This window comes from Gossypium hirsutum, chromosome A13 (assembly GCF_007990345.1).
Source record: "Gossypium hirsutum isolate 1008001.06 chromosome A13, Gossypium_hirsutum_v2.1, whole genome shotgun sequence".
Classification (NCBI taxonomy): Eukaryota; Viridiplantae; Streptophyta; class Magnoliopsida; order Malvales; family Malvaceae; genus Gossypium; species Gossypium hirsutum.
In genome coordinates, this window is record NC_053436.1 from 17027701 (window position 1) to 17045525 (window position 17825).

The 17825-nt window shown below is 32.6% G+C and overlaps 3 protein-coding genes across 6 annotated transcripts; 2 read left to right on the top strand and 1 right to left on the bottom strand.

Moving 5' to 3' along the window:
* Window positions 1-5625: 5625 nt before the first annotated feature.
* Window positions 5626-11061, top strand: LOC107930773 (probable isoprenylcysteine alpha-carbonyl methylesterase ICMEL1). 4 transcript variants are annotated; one of them, XM_016862488.2, is made up of 11 exons: window positions 5627-6357; window positions 7206-7282; window positions 7668-7737; window positions 7843-7923; window positions 8274-8348; window positions 9157-9258; window positions 9336-9476; window positions 9970-10035; window positions 10115-10258; window positions 10499-10589; window positions 10685-11061. In XM_016862488.2, exons 1-11 carry the CDS (start codon window positions 5978-5980, stop codon window positions 10844-10846), a joined length of 1389 nt encoding a protein of 462 aa, XP_016717977.1. In that variant the 5' UTR covers window positions 5627-5977; the 3' UTR covers window positions 10847-11061. The 4 variants fall into 4 exon arrangements, with proteins under 4 accessions (XP_040940928.1, XP_016717977.1, XP_016717978.1 ...); XM_016862490.2 differs by having other exon boundaries at window positions 5637-6357; window positions 7211-7282; XM_041084994.1 differs by lacking the exon at window positions 10115-10258 and having other exon boundaries at window positions 5626-6357; window positions 7211-7282.
* A 488-nt stretch (window positions 11062-11549) lies between these two features.
* On the top strand, window positions 11550-12413 carry LOC107901162 (nudix hydrolase 1). Its single transcript, XM_016827059.2, has 2 exons — window positions 11550-11885; window positions 11972-12413. Exons 1-2 carry the CDS (start codon window positions 11750-11752, stop codon window positions 12268-12270), a joined length of 435 nt encoding a protein of 144 aa, XP_016682548.1. The 5' UTR covers window positions 11550-11749; the 3' UTR covers window positions 12271-12413.
* A 1505-nt stretch (window positions 12414-13918) lies between these two features.
* Window positions 13919-14269, bottom strand: LOC107959848 (CLAVATA3/ESR (CLE)-related protein 13). The gene has a single exon (XM_016896012.1). It carries the CDS (start codon window positions 14267-14269, stop codon window positions 13919-13921), a length of 351 nt encoding a protein of 116 aa, XP_016751501.1.
* Window positions 14270-17825: the final 3556 nt, after the last annotated feature.

Sequence of the window (17825 nt, forward strand, 5' to 3'; positions counted from 1 at the left end):
GGAAGTAGGGTCGAATCCTCAGGGACCAGATTGTATGAAAGCTAGTTTCTTGAAATCCTGGACAATTTCTTGGCCAAGAAAACTTGCGTTCCTGAAAAATAAAAAAATAGAATTAAGAATCTGAAAAAATAAAAACAGAATTTAAAGGGAATTGCAATTACGAAATTAAATAGATTGCAGAAATTAAAATGGAAAAATAAACAAAGATTGAAAATAGAGAAAGTTTCTTATATGGCGAGATTCCAGCCTCCGATTGTCTCGTTCCGCCTTCGGTTCAATCCCTGACTTTTAAGTAACCCTTCTCGAGCAAGATAAGCCAGTTATAGTGGAAGAGGACGCCTACGACCACCAGCTCCAACGATTTAGACTTAAAATTTGGCGGAGCCTGACTCTAGCCAATAATCGCTTTTGTGGGACTATCTTCTGCTAGATCACCTCTTCCCAATGGCGAATACCACGCCATTTTGTCTCTTGGATTCGCCAACCTTTGACGCAGAAAGCCAACGAACCAACTGTGTAACCTTCCCAAAACGTACAAAGCAGCCGTTCCTTGTACAAGTTGAAAAGATCACCTATTAAGGGACATGGATGGAAGCGTCAGTCCCGTAATGCGAAGAAGCGATGAATACCTTATTGAGAAGGCTAAGCGCGGATTCTAAGCCTCATAAACCTTTTTGGGGAATTTTGACAACCTTCGGCTAGATTGGTTTAGTGGCTCATGATTTTTGGGAAAGAAATAAATATAATAGAAGTGAGATTTGTATTGAAGAAAATATGGAGAGAACAAAAAAATCAAAGTTTTTGGGAGAGGGAGTGATTACAGAAAAAGAGATGTCAAATATATGTCAGTCCATCCCCTATTTATAGTACTAGAAAACCTAGTTTATTCCTAATGAAATTCTAAAAGATAAATACAAATAAATAAAGATAAATGAAAATAAATCTTAAAATTAAATCTAAATAAAAATTCTTAATAATTATCCTAATATAATTGAAATTAAAATAAAGTCTTGTGCTATAAAATCTCTTCTTTTGCATTTTAATCCTTGGGTCTTCCATGTTTGCATTTTTGGCACCACTTCTCTCTTTCTTTGCATGTTGGCCCATTATATCTTCAAATTTGCACTTTTTCCCCTTAAATTTCCTCTTGCCTCCAATTTAGTCCCTAAAAGATAAAAGACCACAAAATAATCCAAATTAGTAGGATCATACTCAAAATAATCATGCAATTAGCACATAAAATATGTCGTTCTAGAGTATTATCAGTACTCACAATCCTATGGCATACCAATGATATCCAACAGTTTCAAGTGTTCACAATGCCAATATATATTTTTTAACAGATTCACAACTCACAATACAATAGGGCTCGTAATATAGTAGAACTTACACATAATAGTTCGTAATAGCACAGTTCATATTTAGCAGAGCTCACAATACACATAGCATCGCAATATCATATAGGTTCGCACACAATGTACGGGGTTCACATATGTATATGGGCTCACATAATACAGGGGTTCGCACAACATATATAGGCTCGCATACAACATGTGATAGAGTTCACATACATCATGTAATAGGGTTTACTTACATCATGTAATAAGGTTCGCATACTTCCTATGATAAGGTTCACATACTTTATGTGATCAGTTTCGCATGATACATGTGATAGGGTTCGCATGATATTCTGATCTAAGTATGACACTGTTATGCATATCTGATTATTCTGATATATATTTATTTTATATCTGTATATAAGCATGTAAGCATGATAATTCTTAATATATATATCTAATTAGGGTGGGATTTGTATATGTGGAGGAAGTGTTCTGTATGGCAATCATCGTCTATATTCTGGCAGCTTGGCTACACATTATCTGATATGTGTCGTAATGGCACAATATGGTGTGTAGGGATGGGTGGGTGTTTTTAACCCCATATGATGTGATAGAATGGTCGGAGTTGGTGTGTAGAGGATGGAAGTAGGATTCTGTATATCTGTTTCTATTATTTGAATCTGTAAATGACTTAAGTCCGAATTCAAATCTTAATCTGAATCTGAATATGCATCTGATTGTGTATGTGATTTCTGTATGTACAACATGTCTATTTTTGATGGGATATACATTGAGTTTACGTAAACTAATTTCTATTTATTTGTACTGTTCAGGTAATCTACAGACTTAGGTGGATCAATACAGCGGAGTCTCGCAGTGACCACTAGTCTATAAACTGACTTTAAATAAAGGTTTTATTTATTTAAGAATTATTTTTGGGAGTTTTGTATTAATTGGACTCTCCGGATTGTTTGGTTTAATTTTTGTGATTTGGATTTTTCGTTTTATACTTTTTTTGATACGGTTTTTACTAAAATAAAGGTTTTCCAAACTTACGAATAGGATTTTAAGAAAATAACGATTACTATAGCTGTAAATTATATTTTGGCAAACAAATTAATTGAATAACATTTTCGATAATAGATATAAACGAATATGGATTTAAAAACTGGAATGATTTATTGTAACGACACTGTTTTCAAAACCCTTCTTTGTAACATCTATAGATTCGGTCATAACGTCTAGGCCAAGTTTGAGGTGTTACAGTAACAATGTAAAATTCAATAGATATTACCATGATTAATTTGATTTAAATTAAAATATTATGCTAATAAGTTATTTAAATAGGTGGAACCATTCGTCGAGTCACGTGGGATTACCTACTGAGCTTCAAGATATACAGCTTCTATTAAACCAATGATCAGAAGTGGAGGTATGCATTTATTTAATTTTGAACTATATACAAATAATATATTTGATTTCATTTTTAATAGTATATATATTATTAATGTTTTTATCATGTTAATATAATTTGAATGGACACCATACAAGGATTCGACAATTCGAAAAGTAATCCCTGAGAATCCCAACGCTTAGTACGTGAAGGTCCCATTGGTAGCGTATACTACTATGGAGATACATAAGACTGATAGAGTATTGTGGTAGTTTTGACTTCGACAGTTAATTCCTATGGCACCTCAAATCCTTAATGATCTGCATCTTATCGACTTGCGGCTGCTGGATGAGAATTGGATGGTATTCCACTCCCAACATATCAATATGTGGAATAATCGGTATAATTTTTTACCTACTCTCGAACCTATTACTGTTCTGGAGTTAGCATGCGATCTGGAGTATATGTCATGGTTTAGGATCAATGGCAAGCCATATTTGTATTGGGAAGAAACGAGGCGTCAGCATCCTCGTATAAGTAGGTCACGACAGCCCCCTTTAAATCCAAAGGCTGACAAGACGGGTCTAACATTGATTCCTACATCACCCCCATTCATTATTTACTGTCTAATTCTGGTGCATATTCTAACCCTATCATCTTCACACAAGCACCATATGTTGCACCACATTTTTCTGCTTCTAGTCTTATGCTAACCTGAACTGTTGGACATCCATCCTTGATGTTTTACACGTTTCCAGTTGGTGCGTATTCTAACCCTATCATCTTTACACAAGCACTATATGTTGGACATTTTTCTGCTTCAATATTCACCATATGTTTTACACGCTTCTAGCTGGACACTCTTTTCGGTACTTTTGCTAACAGTGCATCTTGCTTAGAGTGTTTTTTCTCTACAAATTTCAACCTCTACTATCTGGGGCATTTTTTCAGAACCCATCTTGTTAAAAATATTTTTTTAGTACTCCGAGTTTCAATTTTTAATAAAAAATAATATATGTTTAGTATAAATATTAATATTTTAAATATCGAATTCAATTATTGCAATTATTAGGTTAACATTTTATCAAATTAAAACCTTAAAACCTAACCCTAAAACCTTAAGAAATCTAAACAACCTAAAACCATAATAACAAAACCCTAAAACCCTATTAATAAACCCTAAAACCTTAAATTTTATAAAAAAAACCCTAATAAAATACCAGAAAAACGAGTTTTCCTTAAAAAAGACTCCAGTTGAAAGTGTTTTTTTTATAAAAAATGACCCATTCCTGTATTTTTTCAAAAAACGGCTTATTTTTGTATTTTTTTAAAAAAAAGGCTTTATTTGGTAATTTAGTCGTAAATTTATATTTTGACTTCCAGAAGAAGAAAATTATGTTTAATCCTTCCAAAAATGATAAAATCATAAATTAATATATTAGAAAATTATGTTTTGATTTCTCAAAAAAATATTATTCAATCTTGCCACCTAAAAACAATTTGGATAGGCCTGCATGATAGTCTGAGACCGGTGGTTATCATAAGACGAAGCATGCCAATTTTAAAGCGGAGGTAGATGTGGTTAAACTTATTCATGAGTCGGGCTACCTGTCTAGGCCCGAAAGCCTACCCAAAATTTGGGGGGTTTGGGCAAAACAGTCAAGCTCAAGCCCGATCTAGCTATTTTTAAGTTTATAATTTTTTATATTATGTTATTTTTATATATTATGTAATTTATAACATATTTAAAAAATAAACTTATACTAAATATATAATTCCAGTCTAATGTAAATATTAAAATAATGTTAAGATGACTATATAAAAATTTTCAATAAATAAAAAAATATAAAGTTATTAAATATTAAATTGAAATGATATAAATATATATTTTTAAAAATTTTAAAATAATATAGATGAACCTAAAAATGGACTTAATTAGTCTTTTGCAAATATAGATGAATTTTGACAAAAATTATTTTAAAATAATATAAATAAACCTAAAATAGACTAAATCGTCTATCTTTTGTAAATATAGACGAATTTTGACAAAAATCTTTGCAAATATACATTTCGGACTTAACAACATCACTTCCCCTACTCTATTATAATCTTTAAACACAATATTCAAAGATAACAACTTAGTTAAGCAAAATATTTAGAATTATAAGGATATTAAATTAGTTTATGTTAAAATATATTCTTAGTGATTATATTTTTTTATAAAAATTAAGATTTAATATTTTTCCTTAAAAAGTTAATAATTAAATTCTACTACTTTTTTTTTTTACAAAATTTTATTCTACTCATCGATATTATTAGTAATTTTTGTCAAAATTTCCTTAGTATAAGGCATGTGTATTGGATCCATAATGATTTGCTTCTAAAGTTGGTATGATTACGTAAGCGTATTGATGATAATTTTTAATGTATTAGTAATATTTTCATCAATAGATAATGTTGTAAAAATCAAATTAAATTAGTGGTTCAATTAGTCAAACAATTCATTTTCAATTTAAACGATTAAGCCATCAGTTCAATAATAACTAAATAAAAATAAAAATTTCATAAAAAATATAACAAAAACATAATCGACCATTATTTTTTTGTTTCAATTTTTTATTAATTTATAACTATTTAATCTAATTTTTAATTATATATCACCAATTGGACAACTTGAACCACCCATTTTCAATTTAACCAATTTATCGAATTTAGTTGTGAGTTGTGACAACATTAATGATCTTTAAATTGAAACAAATGATGATTCTATTTTCAACCCTTTTTAAGTATAAGGATTAAATATCAAGCCTCACTGAAGCACAGGGACTGAAAGCGAAATTTGACCATTGGTTAATACCATAGAATAGGATTACTCGTCCAAGTTTCCAACTTTCTACCAAATCATCAAATTCCAAGAAAACAGACTTGCCTAGTTTCTACTACCAAACAGAGACCTCCATGTGGCAACGCAGAAATTGGGCTATTCAGCCAATCGCCACCAGCCATTACTGATCCTCCAATTCCCTTCAACCATCTCCTTTTTTTTTCATTTCTCCGTCTCATCCATGCTTTTCTTCGGCTCCACCCTAAACCCAGGCTGAGATTTCCTCGAATTTAACACAGTAATTTTCGAGGCCCATTTTTTCCCACAAACAAACCATCATGAACAACTAAACTAGTATTTGCTAACAAAATCCAATTCAAGGATTCATCCTCAAGCTTTGAAAACAACCAACAAAGAGGTATGCCATCTCCAATCTTGCCCATATCCAGCCACCCTTCCTCGTCCGCGTCGGCAGCCAAAACGGTGGTCAAAGCTAAGATCGATGCTGACCCATCGGCCACCATCCTCATTTCGTCAAAATTCGATCCTGAAAAGGCTATTCCTATTACGCCTGTCCTACCCAGAGCTTCGAGTTACAATTCCACAAGCAACGTTAACAACAATATTGTTTCTTTTGCCAACAACCATCAGCAGAGATTTCTCCGGAATTCCAGTGATAGCTCGCTCGCTTTGCTAGCCGATGAGACTCCCCGCCAGTCTATAAGCCGGGAAGTAGGCCATGTTGCTGACGAGACGTTTTACCTTTCTGGATTATGTTTCAAGCTCCTTAGTTATCTCGGGTGCGATACTTTTCCTCTGTATTGTTATGATTATACATCTTGGGCTTGGAATCTTTCTCATAGATTGAGAGGCATGCATGAATTTAATACCTGGGCTTGAAATGTGTTCATTTGATACCTGGAGTTGTAAGGGGTGTTAACTTTTATGTTAGTGATTGATGACCATTTATGTAAAAGTCCATGTACTCTGACTCTGCATTTCTTTAAGTACTTGTATCTTTTCAAACACATGAGTATGGGGATAGGGATATGATACTCCAAATATATGGACAAGCTTAGGAAAACACTCATTGTCAATTCCAAGTAACATAGTGTATTACATTGGAAAATCCAATGATGATTATTGATGAAGCTGTATTCCTGCTGTTAATTAACACCCATTCAAAGTTTTCAATGAAGAAATGTTGCACTTTAACTTTAGGGAAAAAAGAATCTTTGTCTTATAGCTAGGAAAAAAAGTGAGTAGAGATGGTTAAGCTGAAATTGAGGGTATTCTTTTTGGCAATATCAGAAAATGAATTAGTTAGCTGACTAGTGAAGATGTAGGAACAGTGTTTCATGCGTTGTAGTTCAAGAAAAATCTTGATGAATGTGAGTAGAATATACATGAGTTATTTAAGGAGATATAATTATTTAACAAACTCAATCTTTGGAGTTAGTTGAAGGAGATATATAAGTACGTTCATACATGAGGCTTCAAACTTCAAGATCGGTATGCCTTCATCATTTTTATGTCGCTCAAGGACTTGGAGTTTATTATTATTATTTTATTGTCAGCTGAGCTGCTAATATGACTTTTATGTTCAACTTTTCTAAGAGATGTGTCCTAATCGTTGACTATTTTTCAGGGTAGGCTATAGATGGATCACAAGGTTCCTTGCCCTTGGTTGTTATGCTATGTTGCTCATGCCAGGTTTTATTCAAGGTTATACTTATATTCATATTTATTTATTACTGTGTTTTTTTAATTGTTGCTTTTACTACTTGCTGTTTGCTTTAGGAGAAAAAAGGAAAAAGATGCATTTGGCTACGAAAACAAACTACCTTCTTGATTAATGTAAACTAAAATGTAACTTCTTTGAATAAAAAGTTTACATGTTAAGATTTATATGGAACAATCATGTTAGATTTTAGTCATTTTTAATCAATTATGATTTTGCTTTATAGCAATCTTCTTGGAAGCAAAAGGCAAAGAGCAAAAGTCAGAACCAAACAAAACCATAATTTGAGACACTGCGTTTCTTTGTTCAGTTTACATTTGACTTGATGGATCTAAAATAGCATAATGAGCTTACTTTTCCTTTTTGCAGTTGCTTTTTACTACTTCTTCTCCAGACAGGTCCGTAGGAGCATAATATACGGTGAAAAGCCTAGAAATAGGTAAAGTTGATTGTCTATTTCTTTTGCATTTCCAAGCGGTTAGTATGTATGCCCTTGCAATTGTATTGGAATTTCAGGCATCGATAACTCAAACTTTGTTTGCAGGCTTGATCTTTATTTGCCTAAAACCAGCCAAGGGAGAAAACCCGTGGTAGCTTTTATAACCGGTGGGGCTTGGATTATTGGGTGAGCTATTTGTCATATATATGGACCGTAGTAGAAATTCTCAATTGTAGTGGCAGACTGCTCTCCTTTGAGTTTTATTGGAAATCAAAAGCTTCAAATTTGTTGTGTGATCATACTGAAAGATACTGAAGATTCTTAGAATGAAAAGTAACTCATATAATCAGAAGGGGAAGTATAACCTCTAATATAGAAATTACTTTTTTCTTTTACCGTTGCCAAATCAAGTTCTGATGATTCTCAAAGGCCTATGGCTACTCTTTCTGTCATTATACCTGTTTGGCTTCTTATTTGGTTTATGCTTGCTGATTTATTGTTGATTTGCTTCATAGAGCTCTTTTCTCTTAATGCAGTTATAAAGCATGGGGTTCTCTTTTAGGTCAACAGTTATCAGAAAGAGACATTATAGTGGCATGCATAGACTACAGGTAAAATTTGTCACTTCAAGGCAATGACATTTTGTTGTAGAGATGACACTATTTTACTGGATCGATAACCATTGTTCTTGATTAAGTTTCTCTGATTGACCTCCTTACCATATATTTTTTACAGTATAACTGTCGTTAGAAGCTGGCCCTTTGAGCATCTTAAGATTTGCGTATAGAAGCCTTCATGATCTGATTACTGCAAAATTTAACCTTTTCTTATCTTTTATCATCAGCTGGGCTCAGGTTTAGATTACGTTATTTACATTTTTTTTTCTTGGCTTGTTTAGTTTTGAAGCTCATATTGGGGAAATTATTTGCCTATTTAAGGCATGAATGATCTTTTAATACAATTTCATTATCTTACCTTCACTTGGTCTGACCTAAAACTTCTTCAAAATGTTTAACCTGTTTGTTTTTATCTCATTGGAGATATCTATGTGGTGACTTTCACTAATGGTTTTGTCATTTGAAATGTCTTTGATGCACTTTTACATATCTAAAAGGCTGCATTTTTTTTCATGATATTTTGTTTTCCATCTAAAATGACTATAATCTCCATTTTTTCTACAAAACTGGTAAGCTATATTTTGATAAATGGTTCTGAATGCAAAATTTAGCACTTCTCAATGAATATTTCTAGGGGTAATATGTAAATTCATATTGTTTGATTAGTTGCAACACAACCACTTCATGTGGTTTAAATCTTGATATTATTAGTCAGTCCATTAATATTAAGAGATCCTGTTGGTTACCGTCTTAAATTTATGCTTGTACTGTTCTTTTTCTAATAGTTGGAATCTGCTTGCAGAAATTTTCCACAGGGTACAATAAGTGACATGGTGGAGGATGCTTCTCAGGGCATCTCATTTATTTGCAATAATATTTCTGAATATGGAGGTGATCCCAACAGGTAGAGGATTAGTAATATTCCCTTTTTTTAATTTGTATCATACTAATTAATATTCTATTCATGGTTTGTCTTGCCAGGATTTATCTTATGGGGCAATCAGCTGGTGCACATATTGCTGCTTGCACACTTGTAAACCAGGCAATCAAAGAGACTGGCGAAGGCGACAGTGTTTCTTGGAGTGTGTCCCAGATAAAAGCTTACCTTGGTTTGTCTGGAGGGTAATTATTAAAAATTTTATAACCATGGAACTTAACCAGCATGGAACTCAAAAAATACTGTTATTTTCTTTGTTACCATGAATCTGGTCTTGAAACTTTTAACTTCATATTGAATATAACTTCACAATAATTATGGAATCAGTTCTGATTTCAAATTTGACTCAAAGATAAATCGTATTGATGTATTTTCCTCAATTCATGTGGCACTATTTTCTTCTGAAAGGTTATAATCAAAGCATTATAGTGTTTTATATCAGGGTGGATGATCTTTAATAGCTCTTATTATGGCTCATGTCTATCTTTTGGTTCCTTGCTAAATGCATTAAGTTTTTTACCTTCTCATTGCCCCTTCATTTAGTGCCATTAGCTATTTGGAATGAACATTTGTAATGTTATTATATACAAAACATGCAAGTAAATTTTGATGTAATAAAGCAATTTCCTTTTTGTGTATATTCATTGATACTCAATTATCATTAATGTTCCCCAACAGGTACAATCTTTTTAACCTCATAGAGCACTTTCATACTCGAGGTTTATACCGTTCGATCTTTTTAAGGTAAGTTGGTTTCAGGAAAATCTTGTTTAGATCCATTCTGTGTTTGTTTCCCTCAAATCGTCCCTGCATTTTCATACAGCATAATGGAAGGGGAAGATTCTTTGCATCAGTTCTCTCCTGAAGTTCTGGTGCAGGACTCAAACGTTAAGCCTGCTGTTTCTCTCCTTCCTCCTGTCATTCTTTTTCATGGCACTGCAGATTATTCTATTCCTGCGGATGCCAGGTTTAAATCTCGTCCTCTCAATTCATAATTCTAAATGTTTGTTCCTTTGTTGTTAATAATTATATGTGCATACATGGATAAGGCCCTTGATAATCATCATAGATTACAGCAATACTACTTTTCATTTTCTTCTTCTGCATCTAGATTGTTATGATGTTGCTATGTAGTGATTGTTGAATGACTAGGTCACAGCTGATTCAAATGCAGATTTCTTATAACAAGTTTTCCTTCTCCTTGCAGTCAAAATTTTGCTGATACGCTTCGAAGAGTTGGAGGGAAAGCAGAATCCATATTGTATGATGGAAAGACTCACACAGATTTGTTTCTTCAGGTAATGGAAGAAGTAACCATGCTTTGTGTTTTGTTTTATTTTGGGTGAATGTTGTATAAATATTCTGCCAACATACATGTAAAATAAATAATCAGGATCCCATGAGAGGCGGCAGAGATGAGATGTTTGAAGATGTTGTTGCCATCATACATGGTGAAGATGAAGCAGCCCTTGCAAAAGATGCCGTGGCGCCTCCAAGAAGACGCCTTGTACCTGAGTTCATGTTGAAATTGGCTCATGATGTCAGCCCTTTCTAGCCATTCATCATTTACTCTCAGATGCTATGAAAATGAATTGTAGCCATGACTATAACATTAATATAACAACAATGGAAGTAAGTTTGTAGATGATCTTTACCAGGCCTTTTACCCCCCTTCATTTAATCCTATTAGATATCTTTTAACATGGGTTTCGGAACAAGACAAGAAAATTAAATTTAAGTTCAGTAATGGATTGGATTGTTTCTTACTTACATAGAGCTGTGTTTGTTTAAAATATAAATTAGGGTTAATTACACCAATGTCCCCACACCGTGGTCTAGATTCTAAAATGCTCATCAAACTTAAAAACATTTTAATTAAATCCTCAAAATACAATAACATGTTTAAAAAACAGTCAAATTATATATATATAAGTCAAGCTAATATTTAATACTTAAATAGATAGTTAATTGATACAATATTAATATTTGAAGATACAATTAAAATATTTTGAATGAATTTAATACACTTTTAAAAATTTCATCTCTTTACATATTTTAATTTCACCGTATGTATGTTATTATAAACATATCTCTCTTCTAAAAAAAGAGTTGCATATTATTGTTTTCATATTTAGATCGATTGATATATCAATCTGAATCTATTAAAATTTTTAATAATTTATTTAGTTAAACCGGTGCAACTTCCACAATAGCATCCTAACTACGAAGAATGTTATCAGTGACGACAGAGATAGACAAAGACAAAAAACAGAAGTCAAAATAGCAAGTTAAAACCAGCCCACCAACAAAGAAAGATGACTGGGCCGCGCACTTTCCCTTACATTTTGATAATATAATATATTATACGCCACCTTTGACTGCCTAATTGCGTTGTCCCCCAGTCTCCCTTCTCTTTATTACTAGTCCAGAGAACCCACCAACTGAACTGTCATTCGAGATGGAGGAAACACAGCCCGTGCCACGAGTAGGTGTTGTGCTGTTCGTGTTGAAGGGGAAATCGGTCCTCCTGGGTCGCCGCCGCGCCTCAATCGGTGAATCCACCTTTGCTCTCCCCGGCGGCCACCTCGAGTTTGGTCCGTCTCTCTCTCTCTCTCAACTCACATCTCTACTTGTTTCGCTTTCATTAATTAAAAAAAAAGGGCAAAATAATTGTTGGCAGGTGAGAGCTTCGAAGAGTGCGGAGCCAGAGAGCTGATGGAGGAGACGGGCTTGGTAATGGGGAAAGCAGACTTCTTAACAGTGACCAATAAAGTCTTCCTGGACAAATCCAAACCCTGCCATTACGTCATCATCTTTCTCCGTGCAGTGCTGGCTGACCCTAATCAAGTTCCACAAAACCCGGAGCCAGACAAATGCGACGGCTGGGATTGGTATGACTGGGATAATCTGCCCCAACCTTTGTTTTCGACGCTTGACGAAATGGTACGAAGTGGCTTCAACCCCTTTCCCTCCACTTGACAGCCGCTGAATGAATACGTTTTCTATTCTTACATATTGCTTGCGTATAATTGATCCATGGGTTATTTTAATTTCATCATGATGTATTCAGTGACCAATGTTGTTTGTAATATGAATCTTAGATGGTGAACTTTTATGGTTTATATTATGTAGCTAAGAGATTTCAAGAGTGAAATTTGCATGGATTTTTTGTTCTTGTTATCTGGATTTTAAGATATATGCAAGGTAGTGGAGTTTTAATGTATTTAACAAATGCAAACTAGTAGCTTCCCTTTAATTAAGAAAAAGTAGATCTTCTTTCTGAAGGGAAAGGTGTACCGCTAGGTGGAATTGTAAGGAGTTTGATATTTTTAAGCAAGATTTCGGATTCAAATATGGTCGACGAAGAAAATAATACTGAGAGCGCTTTACTCTCTATTTAGTGGTCTGACTTGGCTTGACTCTGAATTTAGTCGAAACACAATATGACTATTGGATACCAGACAAAAGAAAGTAAAATTAAAAACCCCTCGTAAATTTCATGAATGCTGAGATGCTAAGTTGTTATTTTATATGGGCAGAATCAGCTACTTATGCTAATTCTCACTCTGCTCCTCCTGTAATGAAGCAAATGTCCTCGTTACCTTTGCTTCAGAAACTCATTTTCCCAGCCGTTGGAAATGTTTCGAGTCTTCATTTTTCTTAGAAGTATCTGTTTCCGATATAACCCTTCAAAGATCATTTCAATACATGATAAAACCTAAACAAAGAAATGAACATATTTTGTGGGGATACATACTCGGTACTTACACTTGAATCCAAGTATTCCACAAACCCTTACATTTTGATTGTTGTTGATTGCTGTTTGTTATGCTTCACCACTTAATATTGTGCTCTTCTCTTGCTGGTTTCTTTCTATTTTATTTGTTCATCTAATTGTTTCCATTTATGAATAAATAGACGCATGGATTGGAAAATTTTACTTACTGTTGCCCTTGGACTTGCTGTTCTGCACATTTCAGGGAGGACTAGCAGTCCCTTTTAACTTAACCAAGAGGAGTGAGCCATAGAAACATGCATTGCATATGCATACCAAAACTAAATTACTGCCCAACACCTAAAATCCTCATCGTTTGGCCCAATTTCCACCCCAAAGCTAAGCTACAATTTGGGTAAGGTGAAGTGTAATTCTACATATCTATGGCATCATCCATCAATGAGTGCATTGGAAGAACCAAATTACCACATGATTTGTTCTTCAACACAAAGCAATTAATCCTTCTACACTAACCAACCTTATTAGCTGAAATTTGCTTTCTATGTTGTGCTGTGCTGTGCCGTGCCGTGCCGTTACAGCTACTCATATGTTCCCTTGAAATATACATACATATATAATCATGAAAAAATACATATCTAAAACCCTAATGTTGATATCAGTTATTGTCTTGGGATTATTATAATACTATTGTCCCTAATTTACTAATATACATTTAATTACAAGCACAATCTCACACATATATCATCAATATATATGATCTAAAAGCTAGCAATTAAGGATTACCAAATATAATCAGAAGAAAGAAAAGAATAATAAAATAAAGTCCATATAGTAACCTGTTTTTATTTCTTTCTTTGATCTGAAATAATATATATGATCATCATTCATTCATCAATGATGCAATGGGTTCGGACCGGTTGGTACGAGGCGCTTTTTGATGCCGTAGCGCGGATCAACCTCGTTATCGGCCGGCTTGGATTGTTTCTTGGCATGATCTGGTGCTTGATCTTGATGCTTCTGAAACGGAGTGAAGTCAAATTTGGCAGCAGCAACAGCTTTTCTAGTGATGAAAGGATTACGATGAGAAGAAAGCAAGGAAAAGGTTGTGGGGTTGGGTTGTTTGCCACTGGTATTGGTATTGAAATTGAAGTAGAGAATGTTTTGGAATTCATGAAGCCATAACAAGAGAAGAGAGAGCCAAAGAATGGTGAAGATGAGCATGTGGGATACTTTCCAAGCCATGCATGGAGAATTTTGAGGTAGCACAAGGGACTGAAGGGGAAGCATGCATGGAGCAAAAAGTAAGGAAAACCCCAAGGAAGAGATTTTAATTGTATATGTATCAGCCAAAATATAGTGAATGGGAATGGGAAGTGGAAGCTGGAGGAAATGAAGGTTGAAAAACTGTGGATTTGGTCTTTGAATTCTAATTTATTGGACAAGATACAAGGGAGATTGGAGAGGGAGGGGGAAACACCCTTTCCCAATGAAAGTTTTCTTAGAAATCAAGGGAAAAAAAGGGTCATTAATTAATTATTAGTAAAAGATTGTCAAACCTTGAATGATATCAAGTTTGATAATGGTTATTATTACAAGATCTTTGAGGCAAAGGAGTTAATAATGAAATATATTTATTTATTATTAAAGAGTGCAAGATGGTGTAGTGGTAAAATATATTGTATTATTAGCAGATAATTTAGGTTTGAATCTTAAAATAAAGTTGCTGAAATCGAATTAGATTGGTTGAATCACGAATATGTACAAATCATTTTGAATAAGGATAAAAAAATTGATTGAGCTAACGGTTGAATTAGATTTTATAAAATTTAATATGTTTTTTTTTTAATTTTTATGAATTTTAATAATTTATTTAATTAAAACCGAACTAATCAATTGATTTAAGAATTAATGATTTAATTGATTTGACTGTTAATCTAAGTTTAAAAATATTATTTAGAGATAATATTGTTGAAAGTTAAGAGTGAAAATCATGAAATAATTAAAAAGGATGTTTTTATATTAATTTCCATCAAGAGTAGAATGGTATATTGAATTATAAGATATATTTATTGATTTGTTTTGAAATTCATGATGGATGGTGATGCTGTTTTTGAGTGAATAGCAACTAATGAAAAGGATGGGGATTGTGCAATCCACATTTTCTACGGACAAAGCAATGTATTAAACAGTTTCAGCAACGAATACCAAAAAAGACATAGAAATACATGAAAAGTACTTTCCATAAGTTCTCTTTTGTAATAATAATTAATTGGCTTATTTAAACAAATTGCTTTTCTTCTTACATTCATTTGATTTTGAGTTAATTGATATAATAAATTCATCCTTAAACTTCAAATAATTTTAATTACATTCTTAAACTATTGATTATCATCAATTAGATTTAATTTATAAACGATACTTCAGATCTTATGTAATCTAATTTAAAATGAAAAATTTAGGAAAAAAAAATGAATATGGTAAAAATATATGTTTTAAAAATCTTAATTTAAAGGTTTTTAAAATTTTTATAAAAACTTTATTGTTTACTTTATTTTTAGTTTTTTTTTTTAAATTTATGCGACAATGTTATATTTCTTTAACTTTTTTCATATTAAAATTACCTGCATAAGATTTGATGTTCCCTTTAACTAAAGAAAGGACCTAATTAATATCACATTGATAGTTCAAGATGTAATTAAAACATTTTGAAGTTTGAGAAACCAATTTAAAATTAAAATCATAATTTAGGGATGTTTATGCAATTAGCTCATATTTTTTAAATAAAGAATAAAAATATATATCATATTTAATGTAAATAATATTTAAAATAAATAATAATTTATGAATAGAAAAGGTTGGAATCATAATTTTTTGTGCCAATAGTATAGTATTATAAAAAAGTACCTTTGTACAATGTTTCAAAGATGGACATATTATAGTACCGTATGTTATATTCTTCAATCTTTAATATTTTGATTATTGCAACACTCATATAAATTAGCCTTTGGTATTACATGCATTGCACGTGAATATACACATTTATATTTTTATTATTTTTGTACAATATTAAATATGTATATGTGTACAATGTTTAAAAGATGGACATGCTGCACATCTATACTTTTCATCTTTATAAAATTGATGAAAATAACATAATACTTGGCAAAAGTTGCTAAGAGATTGGACACTTCTTCAAGCATTGCGATAAGTAGAATAAAACATGGGATAAAGATTGTTCACGTAGTTCGGTTTCTCTACGTTTACAGAGTTTAGCTCAATGGGAAATATCCAATATTTTTATCACTTACACAAAGTGAACCTATATCTATCACACAACTAAGGCAATTTCCTCACTTTTGTATCCTAGAGATTGATACTCTCACCACTAAATTCACCCTTTTGAATTTAGCAAGAAAAACCACAAACATGTTTTACTATCACAATGCACTCATAAAATAAAATTACTCATTTGAACACATTAAGTGTTATATTTATTTGTAATATATAATATTTTGAGACTTGCTAATATCAAAAAGATCTATCACAATCCTTATTAAACAACTATTAAATAAGTTGAATATAGTATAACAATAAAAAATAATGTAAACAAGGAAATTTGGCAGCTAGTCTTTGATGATCCAATCCAACTTTCTCAATCCAAGGGATTAGACAAGAATGACCCAATCCAATCCTTCATATATGTTTCCTCAACTGTTATGTTCTTTATTGATGGGCTAAATACATTCCACAATATCAGCATACTCCTTCAATCTTTCGTAATTTTCAACAATCTCTCCTTTGGAAAATTGTTAAACAATACTTATACAACTCAAGAAGCTATATCAACAATTAACCTTAGTTCCCCCTTAGCTTATTCCCCTTAATTCCAAAAAGCTTAACTTAGATAATAATTAAGTGAATTTAACCAGCAATGCTAAATTTGAATTGTGCATCAATAATCAACCAACCATAATTATAACTATGTAAGCTAATGAAACAAGGAAAATAAAGCAAAAACAATAATAACAATTCATTCACCATAATTATCAAAAGAAGTATAAAAAAAATAGCAAAATCAAGGGTAGCAACTAGGATTGCAATCATCCCAAAATAAATTCTAAAATAACAGTTCAAAATCAAGTTCAATCAAAAGCATCAAAAGAACTCCCGCTTAACAACTCACCTCCCCCTTAATGGTTGGTTCTCAGCTGCACCATCAGTTATCCCCCTTTTTGATAAAAAAATTTAACAAAATTACTCGTCAATAGAGAGGGAAAAAAGATTAGCCTTCAGAGCCTTTTCCTTGTTGATAAACTTTTTCACAACTTTGGCTTTTACTCGCAGTTTGTCACAATGTTTGATGGAATTCAATATATGCGTTGAGCTCAGCAATTATCCTTTGTCCTATGCCTGAGGGGATAGATTTGGTGCCTACAGCTATTGGCATTTCTTGAGATGGGGAATCTTCTTTTATGCATTGTCTAAATCGAAACCTAAAGCTTCTTTTATTGGATCATTCACAATGTGATTTCTATCTAGCCATTTATGGGAAAACTTTAATTCAAGTACAAGCTTCTTAAATTACTTTGTAGCTTGAACAATTCAAGGATTTTGAGAGTAGGGAATTTGGAACATAAGTGAGGGGTAAGGTGGAAGAAAATTGTGATAAATCTTTTCAGCAAACTTTACTATTTAATTAAAGATGACCTGACCAAGATTAAATTCAATCATCTTACTACTTTTCTTAGTAACACAACTATTCTCTTACTGATAAAGTCCCTTTGGCTGTTGGGGAGCC

Bases quoted from the DNA above. Each gene is read 5' to 3' on its own strand.
- LOC107959848 (XM_016896012.1), bottom strand. From the start codon at position 14,269: ATGGCTTGGAAAGTATCCCACATGCTCATCTTCACCATTCTTTGGCTC.
- LOC107930773 (XM_016862488.2), top strand. From the start codon at position 5,978: ATGCCATCTCCAATCTTGCCCATATCCAGCCACCCTTCCTCGTCCGCG. The intron at 8,349-9,156 runs GTAAAATTTGTC...ATCTGCTTGCAG, and splicing joins GTGGCATGCATAGACTACAG to AAATTTTCCACAGGGTACAA. The intron at 9,259-9,335 runs GTAGAGGATTAG...TTGTCTTGCCAG, and splicing joins TATGGAGGTGATCCCAACAG to GATTTATCTTATGGGGCAAT.
- LOC107901162 (XM_016827059.2), top strand. From the start codon at position 11,750: ATGGAGGAAACACAGCCCGTGCCACGAGTAGGTGTTGTGCTGTTCGTG. The intron at 11,886-11,971 runs GTCCGTCTCTCT...AATTGTTGGCAG, and splicing joins CGGCGGCCACCTCGAGTTTG to GTGAGAGCTTCGAAGAGTGC.